At 42.7% G+C, this 17,444-nt stretch overlaps 4 protein-coding genes across 4 annotated transcripts; 1 reads left to right on the top strand and 3 right to left on the bottom strand.

Moving 5' to 3' along the window:
• Positions 1-1,303: 1,303 nt before the first annotated feature.
• BCR41DRAFT_350193 (hypothetical protein) lies at positions 1,304-11,028 on the bottom strand. The gene is made up of 10 exons (XM_022023624.1): positions 10,977-11,028; positions 10,342-10,872; positions 10,119-10,250; positions 8,559-10,028; positions 5,214-8,457; positions 3,974-5,085; positions 3,693-3,871; positions 3,057-3,596; positions 2,306-2,904; positions 1,304-2,212 (listed from the first exon to the last, which is right to left on the bottom strand). Exons 2-10 carry the CDS (start codon positions 10,741-10,743, stop codon positions 1,335-1,337), a joined length of 8,556 nt encoding a protein of 2,851 aa, XP_021883145.1. The 5' UTR covers positions 10,744-10,872; positions 10,977-11,028; the 3' UTR covers positions 1,304-1,334.
• A 117-nt stretch (positions 11,029-11,145) lies between these two features.
• BCR41DRAFT_369378 (hypothetical protein) lies at positions 11,146-12,045 on the bottom strand (the record flags this gene model as incomplete). The annotated part of the gene is made up of 4 exons (XM_022026450.1): positions 11,146-11,306; positions 11,387-11,618; positions 11,732-11,831; positions 11,960-12,045. 4 exons carry the CDS (start codon positions 12,043-12,045, stop codon positions 11,146-11,148), a joined length of 579 nt encoding a protein of 192 aa, XP_021883146.1.
• Positions 12,046-13,595: 1,550 nt separating this feature from the next.
• On the top strand, positions 13,596-14,570 carry BCR41DRAFT_350196 (proteasome complex subunit Rpn13 ubiquitin receptor-domain-containing protein). The gene is made up of 3 exons (XM_022023625.1): positions 13,596-13,805; positions 13,899-13,974; positions 14,138-14,570. The coding sequence occupies exons 1-3, from the start codon at positions 13,711-13,713 to the stop codon at positions 14,363-14,365; spliced, it is 399 nt and encodes a 132-aa protein (XP_021883147.1). The 5' UTR covers positions 13,596-13,710; the 3' UTR covers positions 14,366-14,570.
• A 29-nt stretch (positions 14,571-14,599) lies between these two features.
• On the bottom strand, positions 14,600-17,135 carry BCR41DRAFT_350199 (hypothetical protein; the record flags this gene model as incomplete). Its single annotated transcript, XM_022023626.1, has 5 exons — positions 16,382-17,135; positions 16,077-16,286; positions 15,797-15,979; positions 14,865-15,682; positions 14,600-14,734 (listed from the first exon to the last, which is right to left on the bottom strand). Exons 1-5 carry the CDS (start codon positions 17,060-17,062, stop codon positions 14,602-14,604), a joined length of 2,025 nt encoding a protein of 674 aa, XP_021883148.1. The 5' UTR covers positions 17,063-17,135.
• Between the last annotated feature and the right edge of the window lie 309 nt (positions 17,136-17,444).

The following is a 17,444-nucleotide window of genomic DNA, read 5'->3' on the forward strand; positions in this document are numbered from 1 at the left end:
TCTCTTAAGCAGTTGAATAGATTCCATCACAAAGTCTGTTCGCACATCTTGACATCCATCGGTCAAACGACTTTCATCATGATTATGACATGGATCTCTGGTATTTTGGAGACTCAGTCTTGACGTTGGTTCGCCCTCTATAGTCTCTGATCCTGACTGCAATGAAACACTATGCTGATTTGCCAATTCTGCACGTAAGGTCGTAAGTGCATCTAATCGCTCCTGAAGGACCTGATCAACTATTAAAGAATGACGGTATCATAGTTAGAAGATAACAAAGCTTTTATGAATAAAGCTCCCTTGGCCTCTCCTTCTCGCCTATCATTACATCTAATAAACTTACTATTTCGAATATCAACCCGAGTCCCCACTAACACATGAATCATTCGCAAATGTAATTTCATTTCCTTCTCCAAAGAACTTGCTTGTGAATACTCATTTGTAATGTCAGCAAGCATTCCCGCTTTATTCGTCATGTCCTTAATCTCATTAATGATATTGATATCTTGCTTTTTTTCGTCTACAAACGGTTGCATGTCGGAGCGATGTCTAGGAGGCAAGGCAGAAATGTGGTGCCAACCGTTGTCATTTTCGGACGTATATAGGCATATTCACGTGATATATGAACCTTGATATTGTTGCAAAATTTAGGGGCAGATGTGGTAGGAGATTTAGGTCGTTTTGGTGGATTATGAAGCCGGTCACTTCCAGCTGCAGATAGATAAATAATTCTAACACAATAAAAGAACACACACACTACTCAAAGACTGGACGAGAACAGTCAGTACTCAAATGGCTCTTGTGTAAAAATAAGGAACAAGGAGCCAGATTTTCCTGAGCTGTTGCTCGTTAAATAGTTGGTGGCGAACCCTCTACACGTGACTAAAACTAAAACCAACAATATGCGATGGAATTCCCCGTATACCTGGGCCGAGCTCTTCAAGCGTCTTCCTAAGAACCAGATCCGAGTCGAGTGCCTCCGTTAACGTACCTTTAAGTAAAACGATGCCCTCGCCTAAGAGTACGGACGTACCATAAATTGCTCGGCAATCAATTGGATTGTGTCTTCAGATATACCGTCTTTGAATAGCTTTAAGAGCCTTATTTAGCCCCTTGGGATTAGCGCTGTTGTGTCTGTGATTAAAGAAGTTAGTCGTACGTCGCATCAAGCCTCTATAGACAGGCGTCTACCAATCAGCAATCAACCCATCCAGTTGCAGGACCCACTTTGCGCGAACCAATTGAAGTATCAATCCTGTACTTTGCTAATGAGAAAGGCCTGTACGGCATTTTATAAAAGTCACAGCATTTTAATATTTTTATTCTAGCTAATCTTAAAAGAGCCACGGTGCTGGTTCTGGATCCGAAGCAAAAACAAAATTAGATTGCTCTGGGTATTCCATTAAGGCTAACCTCCACTCTTTAGCCATGCACCATTGAAGGATATTCCATGATGAAGTTTGGGTCTTGCCATCCGAGAATGGGTCTACACTATGGTCTAGCAAATGTCGCCAAACGGAGTGGTTTTGTGGGACAGATCCCAAAACAATGCTTGGGTTCACTGCATCGGGATCTTTTAGCAATAAATGGAAGCCTCGTTGAACCTGTCGTTGGAACCTTGGGCTGATTGCTGATGCTGATCTACAAAAATCAAGAAATGAGCTTAAAAAGCTCCACAAGACCCAGTCCTGCTTCTTCAATAAGCACCACTTCTGCTCTCGTGAAGCTGTATTTTTTGTGTCTCGTAAAATTGAGTGTAATTTTTGCTGTTGCTGGTGTGATTGTTGATTTATATTACTGGAAGGCTCATCATGCGCTTTTGCCGCTTCAGAATTCCATGACAAGACATCGCTTCGCCAGCACTCCAAGGACGAAATTTTATGAAGCTCAACATGTACCCTTCTTTCAAGAGGCGCAAGTTTAGTTAGTTGTTCCAAAAAATCTGGCAGTCGAGCTTCTGCCGAAGACAAATTCCATGTCCCTGAAATCTGATCAGCTTTGATAGTATAATCTGACATGCGCTTAGTCATGAAATTCTCAAACCATAGGCTCGAACCATGTCCTTCATTCAAGTAAATACTTTCATCTGATGATCGCTCGTCTGGAGTTGCTCCTCCGAGATATTGCATCAAGAATAACCCACGATCAAGTGCACATTGAGCTAGAACTAGAACGGCGTTTTGCCATGCACCATTACGTTTGTCGATGACATCTATGAATACCATTAAATAGATAAAGATTATTAACGCGACGATCTACAATTATAATAAAAATGCTATGATCCATTTTTTAGAACCGAACGTACAAAAGTCAGGATACTGAGCCTGTACTTTGATCAAGACAGGAAGGATTGTCCGAATGATCTGAAGGACCTGCCCAAACAGATGTATTGCCCGTAACGTGTCTTTAGAATTCTCCATAAACGGATTTTGTGCCTCAATTACAGGTCTTAGGTCGCCAAGACGCTCTCTGACAATCTGAAGCCACTCAATATTGATTAGATCGAGACAGCCTACCAAGCATTGTAACAATGAAGGGAACAACATGGCCGTCTCATATTGGAAACTCTGTATGGCCATCAGAGCAGTATTCATGCAATATCGTTGACCTGCAAGCTCAGCTGACATCTGCGCTTGCGGCTCCTTACGCAGCTGATGGATCATTGCGTCTACACTACCAGCCAGTCCTTCAATTACTGAGATGGTCCAACGGCAAGCGGCTGCTGCGATAATAATTAAATCAAGCCGTCGAGGCAGCCTTAATGCAGTGCTAATGATTCCACCTTCCCCCTGTAAGAACGCTGGCCGGATGCTCCGGTAACCCTCAGAGCCCAAAAAAGCCGTCAATAGAGGGCGTGTAATAGAAACGAATACCATTACACGGAAAGAGCTCGTGATCGCGTTCCTGTGCATATATAAGAAAAAGGCAAGCATGAGGCAAGCAAAAATAGCACCAGAATCAGACACAGTCAAATCAAAAACGATAAGGCAGATGTCAAAGCACATCATAATTCTAATAGTCAATTTAAAATAACTAACTATTGGCAAATGTCTTACCATTGTCTCCAGTTCTCACCAAATACACCAGAATTATCCAATGACGCTGTTAAAGCCCATAATGCTTCCTGTGTCTCTTCATATGGGCTTAACTGATCCTCTGCACGACTTGAGAGTAGAGCTTGAATAATAACTCGCCATGGCTGACCAACTAAATGTCGTAAGGATGTCATCCCGGTATTACGTCTTCTCAATGGAGCTTTGTTATTTATAGGTAAAGCTGTCGCGTTCTCGTTCTGGATACCAAGCTCAGATCCCATCGGAAATGCAGATAAGAACTGAACTTCACTTCCATTAGGAGTTAAAGTCACATCACACGAATTGCCGCGATCTGAGATCCTCATCGTCACTACGTTGGCTACAAGGGCACCTCCAGCAGACGGTTCCCTCTCTGGCCAATCGAACCGCATACTATTTTTCCCATGAACGAGCTTTAACTGCGACAGGATCATTTCTAAAACATCTTGGAAAAAGTGGTCTTCCCCATCGTTGTAAAGCATGGCATAGCCACGAATTCTGGTAACAATTTGGATGCAGTCGCTAAATTACAAATGAAGTGAAAGAGTATAGCAATATTGTCGTTATTTGACAGCCATGACAATTAATTTTTTAACATAATTCTAATCATCAACTTACACTGGGGGTTGAGGAAAATGCTGAGAAGATGTCAAAAAGTTAAGGATGGAGTCATCGGTCCTAAGAAGTCCAGAGTCTTTGATGATCACGCCGCAATGCTGCATGATGTACCCTATCACTAGGTGCGAGAAATCAGCAAGTTGCATAGTCTCTAATGCCAGTCGCTTCGACTCTAACCTCTATGTAGATACAATGAATTGATACATTCAAAATTAACGGCTCGAACATTCTCAAAGGCCTACGATCCTTGCACCAATGTCTACTTTTTAAATAAGACGAACCTCCGCGTCAGCCTTGATACGAATTAGCAACATATTCAGATAACCTTGACATCGACCCTTGACCGCAGCTGCTCGATAAGGTGAGATATCATCACGTACAGAACGACAATGCTCTCCCATATTAGAAAGCACTCGTTCAATCAGCTTTGGCCTGTCTCTCATTAGCTTCTGGTGCCACCATGCTTTCTCCTTCACACTCTTTGACCATTGGTCTGTAGCAGACTTATTTCCATGTAAATGCCCAAGATCCAGGGGTGCGCTCGGTAGGTTTTTGAATAATTCCTTACAAAGACCTGAATTTTGACCTGAAAGGCTTTGGCTTCCCACCCTGACAATATCGGCAATAGCTTTCGTGAATCGGTGTTGTAGTGTAAGCTCGTGAGCTGGAAGTCCAATTGTGGCGAACCACAATCTCAAAAAAAGATCTTCATGTTCCATTAGCACCTCTGGCCAGGACTCCGCTACACGTGTCGCCCACACAAGCTGGTTCTGTAACACCTTAAATTGCATCCATGGCGTGTATGATGGCTTTTGCCCAAAAATGCCTGTAATATCATGCATTTTCAAATGATGTTGTTTGAGAAGAATTACTCCACAGTCTGCCAATATTCCCAGGGCTATCCATGTGCCCTGCTTTGATAAATACTCTACAGCCAATGAAGTAGGATTTTGTATTGGTTGATGCGGGTCTGCGGCATTGATGAGGGTTTGCTGGTGGATTTTGACGAGCTCTAGTAGAGAAGGATATACCCATGACCAGAGCACATGGCCAAAATCATTATTCTCGGGAAGATCCATTGGGGTACATGAAGGGTTTGTAGCTGTGTTGATAGAAGTAAGAGTTGCTTTTGGTATAGAGTCTAATGGTGAGTTGCCAGGTGGTGCTACAAAGTCCTCCAGGTCATTCTCATCAAATACAAGTCGTTCGTCATCGAGCCATGAGAATTCATCCTCTACCACATTAGTGGTTCCCTGCCCTTTCCTCACTATCGATCCTTGATGCTGTATCATATACATTCTTCTTAATGTCAAAAACCGAACGATCACATCTAGGACCTGCTCTCGTAGCTTTGGAGGATACGGGACCTCAGGGTTAAAGATGCGACTTAGTCCTAGATAATAAGGACAATATTTAATGTTCGTGTTTTTAAAATAATTAAAAAAATAAAATAAAAATAAAAATAAAAATAAAAAAAAATAAAAAAAAGCAGATGATTATATAAATGGCATATCAACTTACGCTGATCTAAGAATGCAATGTTTGGAAACGATAAACGTCTTGGGAAGAAAAATCTCTCCTGATGTAGTAAACGAGAAAGCTGACTCACGACGATGCCAATCATGCCCGTCTGTTGCTGCTGCTGATTCGCAAGGGAAGTCGAGGTTGCGCTTCCATCGCTTATGGCTACCCATTCGTTTTCAAATATGTCACACAAAAATGCGAGTCGACTAAAAATATTTTCCAGAATCTTCGTCAATTGTCGCCCACTCTCTCGGCCTTCAAACTTGTGTTCACGCTGACGTTGCCATATGGTACCAAGATAGTAAACAGATTCGAGTGATATGGTCCGCGAAGCATTATCACTCTCTTCAAACTGGAGAATACTCCTAATCTGGCCAACAGAGGAAGGTCGCAGAACGTCCGGAACCAAAAGGTCAATTATGAGAGCAAGATTACAGAGATTGCAGACAGAAGAGTAAGTATATCCCTCCGAGGAAGGCATCGTCAGACTAACAGGCACGGAAATAGCAGCTAACATCCGCTTGCACACTTTGATCTTATTTGCCCTGTCTAATGCTTCATAGATAGCTCCTTGATATGAAAGTGAATCTGTTGAACGATCCCACTGATCGACAATAGTTTTTTGTGCTCTTTGTGTGCCATCAGGTTCACCCTGATCCAGATCAATATGGTACAGTTGCCACCAGATAGTCATTGCTAGGACCTTGAGATAAACCTCAAAACATCTGTCATGTTCCTCTACACTCGTCACTAGCGACATATTCACATTCAGTCCTGTCAGCTTGTCGTTTGTGATTTGCTCTCCAGCATGTGTATGTCGCCGTGGAAGCCGCGTAATCATCCTCTTTAGAAATTCTGGTAATCGATAGCCTGGCTCTGTAGGCATGTCTCGAAATCCTTGCTTCGAAAAATGTCGATACACACCCACAACGACATCGACACTTGGAAACCAATCCCAGATATGGATCCTTGAATGACAAAACACAAGAAACCTTCGGACATGATACTCTGCGTCTGCACTTTCTGAAGGAACACGTCCTAGCCAATCTTGGTCCAGCATCCACCGAACTAATCCCCAGTTGTCTTTTACCTTGATTGAGGCGTTTGAACTCCCATTTGCCTCAAATTGGTGTAGCCTGCAGAGCTGCTGTAGCAAGTCCATGAAGTGGTTGGCTTGAATCTGCCACTCCAAATACTGTGAGCGATCCCCAGTGACATCCAAGCTCTGGTTGATACCTTCCCACCTATGTTGCAGCTGACGATTAAGTGATCTCCAAAAATCAGACGAGCCAGTCCGCACTTCCGAATATCTATTGAGTAAATGAATTGAACAGATCCAGATTTCGATTACATCCTCGCCTCCTATTAATCCACCATACTGAGGATCCAAGGAAGTTGAAAGCCGGGCTAAAAACCCAGCATCGCTAACGTCAAGAAGCTGTCCCATAAGAGCTCGAATTGCGCTGTCAGCGTGGCTATACTCTGTTAGCAAAACGCAGTCTGCAATAACAGCCCAAGCCATTAAAGACCAGCGTGTCCAAAGTACGAGAATTGCATCCAAAGACCGCTTTCGTTCAATCCTCTCGGATTCAATCAGACGTGCTAAAGGTCCAACCACGGCCGATTTGAATACTCGCCAAAATGAAGTGTGCTCAGTCCTTTCCATGGCAGAAAATCGCTCGATCAGAAGATTTCCGAAAGTAGCTAGAGCATCCAAGACCGATATAAACTCTGTACTGACATCAGAACCATTTCTCAAATGAGTCTCACGAGCAATTGACCACTCCTGTATGAGCTGAAACCTTCTTTTCCAATCCAGCACAACAACCCCGAGATCATGCTCTACGCTAGTCATGTCTTTCCAATTCGGTATGAAGGGCCGGCCGAAAAAGGCTAGGTCTAATATAGTTGGTTGCGCCATAGCCTCTTTATCGTTCGCATGGGCTGATATCGAAGACAAGAGGCGGGTGAGGGAACCACGACCGATGTAGGTGTCGCGAGAGAAGTATAGTCCATTAGCAATAGTCCCTTCGGATGCAATATCATTTTTGTTTCGCTTAAAAGCAGCTCGTGAACGTGGTATGGCCGTAGGACATTCCGTACTCTGAGGTTGAAAATTTAAAATAGGAGTTGACGCCGATTCCTCATATGATCTACTCTGCTCTGGCTCACAGCAATTGCCAACTTTTTCAGGGGTTTTTTGCCTCCTTTTCTCAAGTCGACCAAAGTTAGGTTGTTGTACAGGAACTTGAGCTCGTTGCATCGTCGGTATTGTCCTTGAAATAGATTGAAAGACTGGTTTATCGATGTACTGTGCTGGTCCGCCTGGTTGAAAACGTGCTGTCCAAGGCAAATAAGAAACCTTTGGACGTGATTCTTTAGTCTTTACTGGCCGTTGAAGATCTTCAACAACAGAGTATAGCATGCCACGAGAGGTATGAGGAGTAGCATTTTTTTGCTTTCCCTGTTTTTGTGGCTGCTTCGACCGGTTGACTCTTGTCCTTCTCTGAATGAATGCAGACCGCGAATTATTAATATGACGGGGCTTTACCATGGAGTTGTTATTAGTTACAATTTGGATGCCAAGTAAGGGACCCACAGGCTTTGGAGATGCAGTTCTGAAGGAATCATATCTAGGGAGAGCATAGTGGGGACTGTGGGTACCCCTTTGCGACTTAAACATTTGCGTCAGACGAAGCTGCCCACCAACAATGTCATCATCTGTATCGTCGCTTTCGCTCACTTGCATATGGCGATATGTGAGATCATAGTTCCCAAACAAATCCCCCCCAGCACGCTTCCTAGGCGCTGTATCAAAATCCTGATCCCGAAACTCAGTCCAAGCCTCGGATTGAGAATCTGAGGCTTCACCATTTACTTCCGCTCTCAAGGAATGGGTTGAGCGTTTGTGTGGACGCGAATAGGGTCTTGAGCTGTTTATACGATGGATGTCCCTGAATGAATGATCCCCACCCATGCGACGCCTCTTCCTTGAAATAGTAGCAGATGATGGTCTCCTGGAGGTTGAAGTTGCATGGCGTTGTCGAACAATCATGCGGTCGATCAAGTCCTCTGTTTTGCGATGAGAAGCCTGATGCATGGCTTTTACGGACGGGAAATATGATGGTAATGTAGAATCTAATACTCTTCTTTTCCTTTCATTATCATTGAGACTAAAGTCTTCTTCGTCGGACGAAATTGTCTGTTGCGATAGAGAGGCTCGGTAGTTTTGAGTATTTCGCTACGAATGCCAAATATTCGATCAATAGATTAGCCTTGGATTATACTAAGCATTGAACTCAAGCATTAAATGTAACACGATATTGAAAGCATGAGACGTACTCTAGTCCAGGACAATCCACCTCGAGTGGCCACGGTGTCATCCAATGTAGGATGTGAGCTCCAATCTTCGTCTCTAAATAGATTATGTTCAAGGACGTCTTCGCGGTCTTCGGGACTAGCATGTTGTGAGACTACGGCCGTATGGTCAGCTTCATCCTCGCTTTCCTCTTGCTCTTGACCTAACCTTGCAAAAAAATCTTTCAATCCATCGTCGCCCTGTTTCATTGAGGGAATCCTTCGTTTAGCAACATGTGGCGGTAAGAGGTGATCTGGCTTAGATGTAGTCCGACGTCCCGGCGGTTTTGTGCGTGACCATTTTGAACGCATCGTTTTCAATTCTATAGGGTCCTGTGGGAGATTGTGTTGTTTGAAAAATGATCGCGGAAGTACATGCTGCCATGATTTCTTACTTCTCTTGGTGGGTCGTATGTCGTGCTCATTTTCAGGCCTCGGTGACCCTACCTTGTTTGCATTGGTGTCAATGTCAGCTAGATCTTCACTATGCGCCATTGGAGGGGGGCTTAAGGATAGTTGTCGTGATGATGACCCAATGCGATTGGAGCTAGAATATGCTTTCGTAACATTAGAGGCTCGAGTGTTGGAGTTGCTCTTTGGGCCTTCATCTAAATTATCTAAAGACTCTAGCCGTTGATGCACAAGTCTCTTAAGACGCCTTTTCATATTGCTTGGAGATGAAACATCATCGGAAGAGAATTGTTCTAAATCTTCAGCAGTTGGTGAAAACGAGCCTGCGCTCTGTAGCGCCATAAATTGGTGCCGTAGTTCATCAATTGATGGAAGGCCATCATTATCCAAGTCCTGAATGAGAGAATCTAGTGCTGACTCATTTTTTCCACGTAGCGTCCGAATAAATCGACGCCTTGACGGAATGATTAGCTCGGGCTCCTTCAAAGCGTTTCTTTCAGTTCGGTTCTCTTCATAATCCGAGTCTTCTTCGTCGTCCTGATGATTCTGAGACAAAATACCTTCATTAGAAGTAATACGCGTCAAAGAAGGCTGCTCAATATTGTTGGTTCGTTTTTTGTAAAAATAGGCATGCTGTTGCTTGTCAACAGTGTACGGTTGGCGCTGTTGAATGGTACGTTCACGAAGAGGATATGACCGAAATATTGGCTGAGAGTGATGGATTTGTTGCGTTGGGGGTGAGGCGGGGGTGTCTGATACAAGGCAGTCATACATTGTATTATGGGTATCAAGTTCTGAACTGAGTGCAGTTATCAGCGAGCCCACTGGCTCAAAGGATTCTGAATTCCTGAACAGGCTTTGAGGACCCCCTGACATAGTATCATTATCATTTGGATCATTAATTCCGGCCATGGGAAGAGTCCCATTAGTCACAGATGCGGAAGCGGTATCGTCGACTAATGCAATATCCATCGAAGTAGCTATCGGCGATGACATAGAGAAGTCGTTGCTCCCTCCGTTGGTTACATTAAATCCATCATGTATCTAGAGTCAAAAACGTAAATGTCCAAAATGAGGTACCGTTATTTGTCAAAAGCAATAGATAGTTTTTAGTCCTTTGCGCCAGCAACTTACCTCTCGTGTTGACTCTGTAGTGACTTTATCTACAACATCCATAACCCCGTTATAATTGACGACAGCTTTACTTTTGTTCTTTTGGTCCGCGTTGTCCTCGTCTTCTTCTTCGCTTTCAGAAGCAGATACCACCTAAAGATTTAGAATTAGGGTTAGGGGTCGACATGTAAATATACATGCAGATAGGCTTTGGAGATACCGACCGAAGATTCTTTACACTCACAAAAGGTGAATCAATAACAGACGCCTGTCCTGATTGACTAGCCTTGCAGGAATACAATATATCATTGGTATCTGGACTGACACAGCTTAGTGTGAGTAAGCTTTCTTCTCCAAGTCCAACTCTACTTTTTCGCGCAATAGTTGCAAAGGGAATGGGGTTTGCTTCGCTCATGGTCATCAAAGCAGCGGCACGAACCAGATACGCAGTTGCTACATGACGCGAACTGGATACTGTTTCTTTTTCTAGATGATCGATCACCTCCAAGTTTTTCAAGTTATCATGCTGCTTCACTTCCTCGGATCCACGTGTGTGTTCTTTATTTGAATCATGAGTATTTGTTGCGATGAAAGGAACCTTCGCTACAGCAGTTGGCCGCTTTTTGCTGGCACCACGGTTTTTCATTGGGCGATAGCCTCGGGCGAAAATGCATTCGTCTTGTGTCTGGCGGAGAGTGCCTGAGCAAAGCTTCTCAGTAGCGACCGCAAGGTAAAAGTAATTGATGACGGGAAGAGGAGGAGGAAAAAAGAAGTGCTTTACGAACGGTTACTAATAGAAATATATATCGATTCTTTATTACAATTATCACTGTCACTATTTTGGTGGCGTTTGTTTATAGTAACTAACGCCTGGTGTACCTTGATTCTCTCGCAGCAAAATAATAAAATAACAAATGAGAACACGAACTTGAATGTAAAGATTCTTATTTCAAGAATTAAACATGTCCTATGAACCTATGAATTTGTTGGTGTGATAAACAGGTTTTTTCAGGGACATCTTTTATAGGCACGTCACAATCCTCATTCATTAGACATGATCTGCAACAATTGGCTTGCCAGCAGCCCAGTCACGGATAACATTCTGAATTCGAATCCAGTATTGCAACTCAATCGCAAGAGCCTTTGCTGCCTCTAGATTCTGTTCTCTGAATGCCTTTGAGAGCCCATCGACAGCCTGTTGAATACGACCTAGGATGAACAAAGAAATCGCATTATCAATTTTAAATCCATCTAATTTTTTAACTGCATGAATTCTTTACGAATTTTACCATTGTTGATTTCTTTCAGCCCTTCAACTTCTTCTTCTGTCTGGGCATCCTCCAGAAGTTCCCTGGCTTCCATGACTTCCATTAGTAGCTCTGGTTCGTTCAGTGACTCCGTCTCATGAATAGGCACTCCAAGGAGCTCCAGTATATAATTTGCACGGCTGAGTGGCTCCTTCAATGTGGCATAAGCCTTGTTCACCAACGATGACTGCTGTTGTGCATAAAGCTGATCGCCCTGTTGCAGCCAAAATATTTTACCATGGTTTTAACATCAAAGAAACTTTAATTGAGAAACAGTAGTACTTCCAAACGAGCTCTTTTTTTCATAATATATAATTGTTAACTCACATTTATGTTCTGAGAATAAGAGTCTGGATGTACTTGCTGCTGAATCCTAAGGAATTTATTTCGTAAATCCTTGGCTTCTAGATCAAATTTTGGCTCTGAACTAAAAGTAGTAAAAGGTTTGAAGCACTAATGTGTCATTGCGTGGCCTGTAAAAGGAAGGAATGCGCTAGACAAAAAACCGTGGAACAACTGCGCAGTATGGCTGTCCCTTAACCAAGTCCTCCTTACCTTAATCCAAGGATCTCAAAATAGTTGGCTCCAGGCGTTAAAGCTTGAACAACCTTGCAGTTTGGATTCATGCACACCACTGTCATGTATGGTACAGGCGTAGAACATTTCCAGCAAGGACGTGTCTCTGGCCTCTTAATGGATTCATTTTTCAAATTATCATTTTCTCTCTCAGTTGATGTAGATGTGTGGAATTCAGTGATCATTAATGCTCTTCCAGGAGTGGTTTTTGGAAAAGTGCAATGTCGAGAAAAGGCTGAAACTGAAGTAGGGCTCCCAATACAGGTTCGGAAAGGGTGAGTAGTAATTGAAGTAATAGTGTGATATGAGTGGAGTATAATTCCATGCCCAGGATCTATCCTTGCTCTTGTAGCCGCCTTTTTCTGATGTAGTGGCGAAATTATGGTAGTGCGCCTGAAGATGCTGAGGAGCGATGACTTTGCTGTGCTTGACATTTGTATAAATTGGTTGAATGTAAGAGAAGGAGACAGATCAGCATTTTATGTGGCACAGCATTCTGTTGTGACAGCTGAACGCGAAGCCATTTTTATATTTTTGTAGGTCATTCAGTGAACAGAAGCCTTTGATGATGACCAGTCTCTATTTTCATGCAATGGGCTATATTGTCATTATGCAGGCTTTGTTTGCTGAAGGAGCTCCATCGCCTGCACTAGAGGGGGAGGACCAAGTAGTGGTCTTCAGTCGAGCTCTATACTGGAATCAGGCGAGATCCCTCTCAAACCCATGTCAGCGTGAGAATGTCCAATGATAGATTGCAAGCTTGCAGGAAGCGAAGCGCTAAAGAATGCGTTTCCCCACGTACCAATTTATTATTACTATTTATATGTGGCTCAAGCTTGGGAACCCATTTTGGAATAAGCGTATTCTACAGTTACATTTAAATTTGCTCCTTAGTTCTCGATTTAACGATTACACTGCCTCTGTGTCCGAACCTACAAAAGCTACATAAACTAGGATCGGATGGGATGCTTAGTTCTAACTGACAGGTATCCCAATGTCTTAAAGCAAAATAAAAAGAAAAAAGGTTATTAAGCATATAGCTTACTGTAGAGAGGAAACGAGATGGGTATATTATGCTCGGCATGTAGGAAGGTCCTATTTTTGACAGCATGTCAAATAACGTGTATATGGGCAAAGCACTAAGGTTCTCTTGGACAAGGTGCCACTGAGGCTGTCATTTGATTACGATCAATTGAGTCATGATGTAATTTTAGGTAAGCAGCTTAATCTTTGTGCCGACTATTAAATACGTATTTTGCAAGGGGGCGTCGATAGATATTTCAGAGTTGAATTGTAAGCATGATCAGAGGGGGAAGTAGATGCATTTGAGAAATTATTAAAGAGAAATCTAACGAGAACAGTGTCAGACGCAATCCTCCAAAACAACAACCATTGTTAATTAAAATCTTTATTGAGATACGGACAGAGGTATTCTTATTTCCTGTTTTGTCTTGGTTATAGAAAGAATCCAGGTAGTTTGTAAGGGTTTTTATCAAAGAAAGAAGTTATCAGGACTCCAAGCTTGAGTATGTGGGAAGTTCCTAAGCAATGTCTTTTTCAACCAAATTTTTAATGTCACATGTGACGTAAGTGCACATGTGGTACGCGTTTATTCATCGATTCTACTCAGCAATCTACTTCATTCCTTTCACTATAGGACTACACAAAGCAAGGATACAAGCTCAGCATAACTTACCTCATCACTCGCTCCAACTCACATTTTCAATATCATGACTTCAGGACGCAACGCATTGCTTCAGTTCAAGGCAGGACGATGCTTCCGGGATGGAACTACAAATACAGTCATGCCAGATTCAACTAAAGGGTAAACAACACAACGCTAGAATATAATTCCACTACTTAGGAGAGCCACCGCTTGCTGGAAGACTAACATTTAGTACCATAATTCTGTGCTTAGGTTGGTCTACATGGAGGAAGACGAAGGACTGATGCATTTTTGCTGGAAGAATAGGACGACAAATACTGTGGAGGATGTAAACTATCTCATTTTGTTTCCCTTTACATGCACAGATAAATACCAAACTCTATCGTCTTCCATCAACACCAGTGTCTTTACTCTGTTAGGCTATGTGTGTTGATTGCCTCTTCCATTATGTAACTTACAAAACTTTTCCTCTCAAAATTTTCTTACTGTAGGATTTGATTCTCTTCGCTGGTGATGCAGAGCTTAAGAAAGTCCCTGAATGCACTACTGGTCGTGTGCTGATGCTGCAATTCAAGTCCTCCTCACAAAAGCTGTTCTTCTGGCTTCAAGAGGCTAACTCCGACCGGGATCAGATCATTCTTCAACAGGCAAATGCACTCATCAATCAAGGACAGGATGGTGAAACTGGAAATTTTGAAGAGGATATCACCATGGAATGATTTTAGAGCCCTTAAAATATAAAGATAGAAACAAATGCCAGGGACGATTCAATTTTAGTACCAAAGTTCAGGGGCGCACCGTAAATCGTAGGCGATCTATCATATAGTTATAATTCTGGGTCATAGGATCTGAATTAGGATAAAGCGAGTATTCGGGCAACATTTGTGGCCAAATATTCAAATAAAGGCAACCGGGATTATTTTGGATACTAAAGATGTATTTACTGTCTATGACTCTAGATGAGGCCATAGCGTTTTCCAAAGCATATGGCCACAATACAATATAAGCCCATGAACCCGCAAAGTGCCCACCACCAATGTAGCGGTTCATCTTCTGCTCCTGGTTCACCTGGCACATGAACATTCATTCTATCAAACAATGGTTTTCAAAAAAAAAAAAAAAAAAAAAAAAAAGCATTTCGATGAGCATTTCTCTTGTAAGCCATAAATCTAAAGATGCATTATAAACCATAAAGCGAATAAACCAATAATGATTTACCCCCAGAGGCCAGCCACAAATGTCATAGGAACAATTAAACTTGCAAAGAATGTCAGTGTTCCGACGACGTTATTGGTTTTGTTAGAGAGTTGATTGATCTCGAGCGAGATCTGTGCCAGATAATTGGAGTGTGATCGCGCTAGGATTTTTTCATAGCTGTAAAGGGATTGAAGCATCGTTAAGACGTGGTCTAAGACGTCACCTAGATAAAGCAGGATTTCGCCATCGCGATACGGCTGCAGAACCTGTTGTTGCTGCATCTGTTGTTGAGCAGTGTTTGAAGAAGAAGTCGCGCTCGCTCCAGTTTGAATTGAGCGATCCTGTTGTAGTCCTGTTGAGGCCGTAGGACCCTGCTCGGCTGTAGTACCCCCAATGATAGGGTCCCTTACAGCCTCCCTTGGTCCAGAACTTATCACGGTTGGCATTCCAGCACTTGATCCTGCTGCTGCTGCAGCGCCTGCCCCTGCGTTGCTCCAAGCTCCTCCTGCTGCAATTGTGTAACGTTCATCAAAGCGCTTCATAAGTCCACGGATCACATCTGCTTTATTTGTCAGCAATCTAGAAATTGTCATTACATTCTTTCGACAAGATCCAATGCGACGTAACATATCGGATGTCTCATTCTCTCGTAATAGCAACACTAATTCATCGATAGAATCGACTTCATACTCGATTGTCTGAATAGGAGATGCGAAGCTGTCGGTGATATCATCTAAAAGGGCATAGTTAATCCAGTCAGGTGTCAAAGTGATATGTGAATGGAATTGCTCTAAACGCCGAAGTACATTCAAGTGGTGCTGTGTGGGTCGGAAATGGAACTAATAAATCCGACGAAAAGACGGAAGCTGTCAGCTCATGTTCAATAACATCCTATTATATCGATCATAGGCTATAAAAGATTGGAGACTTCTCACAAAAATACAAGGTATTACCGTAATAATCCCATCTCTAAGAACAACGGAATACATGCTTGCGGGCTGAAGATATGATCCTGAGTTATAATCCTGATCAAAGGTTCGGAAGCACACAAAGTAGTAATTTTTAAATACTTCATACTTTTCACGAATTTCTTCTGTAGAAATGTCCTCGATTGTTAAAGGATGCACATGGAAATGCTATAGTATAATGGCGCATAAAAATATAGTGATTGAGCAAGACATTGCGATGTTTAACAATAGACAAGATCAGTTTTCTTGAATAAATATTACTAACCTTCGAAACAACCAACATATCAAAGTCAGTAGGGTCAAGGATATCAATCCAAAAGCAACCATCTTTTAGCAAGTCTGAGAACACTCTAGGGGCCTCTACTGAACCTTCCTGTAGCGATGTCTGTGCTAGGATCTTTGACAGGGACGGAGCTTGGATTATTCCTGTAGTCCTTGAAAAGAATGTGTATCGTTGTTGCTCTTGTATCGGTGGCTAAAATGACATGAACAGTTCGGAAACTATACATTAAGAAGCATATTCTGCATCACTCACCTTATTTTTTTCTTCAACAATAAAAATTCATTTACCCGAGGTGCACGTTCACCATAATAACTTGCCATGCGAGCAGACCGTTTCCGGAGTATAGAACCATCTTTGGATTTCGTAGACACTGACCCAGTGGAGAAAGCTCGTGCTATATCTCTCCCGAAGGGTTCTTCAGCCTTGCCAGATAAAACAGTATCATTTCTACCGTTTCCCAACTCCTGGATCTCATTGTCTGTCATTGAAGCCTCATTAACACAGGCATCTAACCCCTCGTAATCAATAACCATGACATCGATTCCGGACGGATCATGCTCGTGCTCATGATGGTGATGATGATGTCGAAAATGATGTGAATGTTGATGTTCCTCTATTCCGCCACGATAGTTTCCGCTGTAATGTGGAAATTCGCTTTGAACAGTAATGTTGGACATGTATGGTTTAGCTGTTGATTGCTGCTGTTGCCCAAACAAGAGTCGCTCCGAGCGTAATGTCGGTGAGTACCCTGCAGAGGAAGGGCTGGGGCTATGTGGTTGAGAAAAGGTGGAGAGGAAAGGCTCTCGCTGCTGGATGAACGGTTGAGGCCGAGATGGCTGTTGTTGATTCTGTGAGGTTCCTTGGTCAGTGCTGCAATTGATATGAGTACGGCCAGGACTATCAAAGCTGTTCGTCTGTTCGATCGACGAGCAATCTGTATGATCCCCACTGTTGCGTGTACTGGACATTAAAGCAGGAAACGTAGTATCAGAGAGAGAATGAGTAATGGTGATGAGCAGGATTGGATGGAAAGGAGATAAAGAATTAAGCAAACAAAGGAACAAGTATTTTTACTAGATGAGAAACCTCCTCTCGGGAAAGACGTCCTTTTTCATCATTGTCTGTTGTCAATATGGCACAAACGCTAAAATGGGCGAAGCTGTTTAAATGAAGTCCAGTTTCCATTAGACCTCACTTATTCACTTCTGCATGGATCAAATCTCTTGAAATAATAGAAAAAACTAATTATGAACGAAACAAATTCATCCATAGCTCACTTTATTCTCTTCTTCCTTTCTTTTTTACACCAACAACTGCAACCATTACCATCACCAACTGGGGATCGCCAAA

This window comes from Lobosporangium transversale (assembly GCF_002105155.1).
Source record: "Lobosporangium transversale strain NRRL 3116 chromosome Unknown BCR41scaffold_11, whole genome shotgun sequence".
NCBI classification, from domain to species: domain Eukaryota; kingdom Fungi; phylum Mortierellomycota; class Mortierellomycetes; order Mortierellales; family Mortierellaceae; genus Lobosporangium; species Lobosporangium transversale.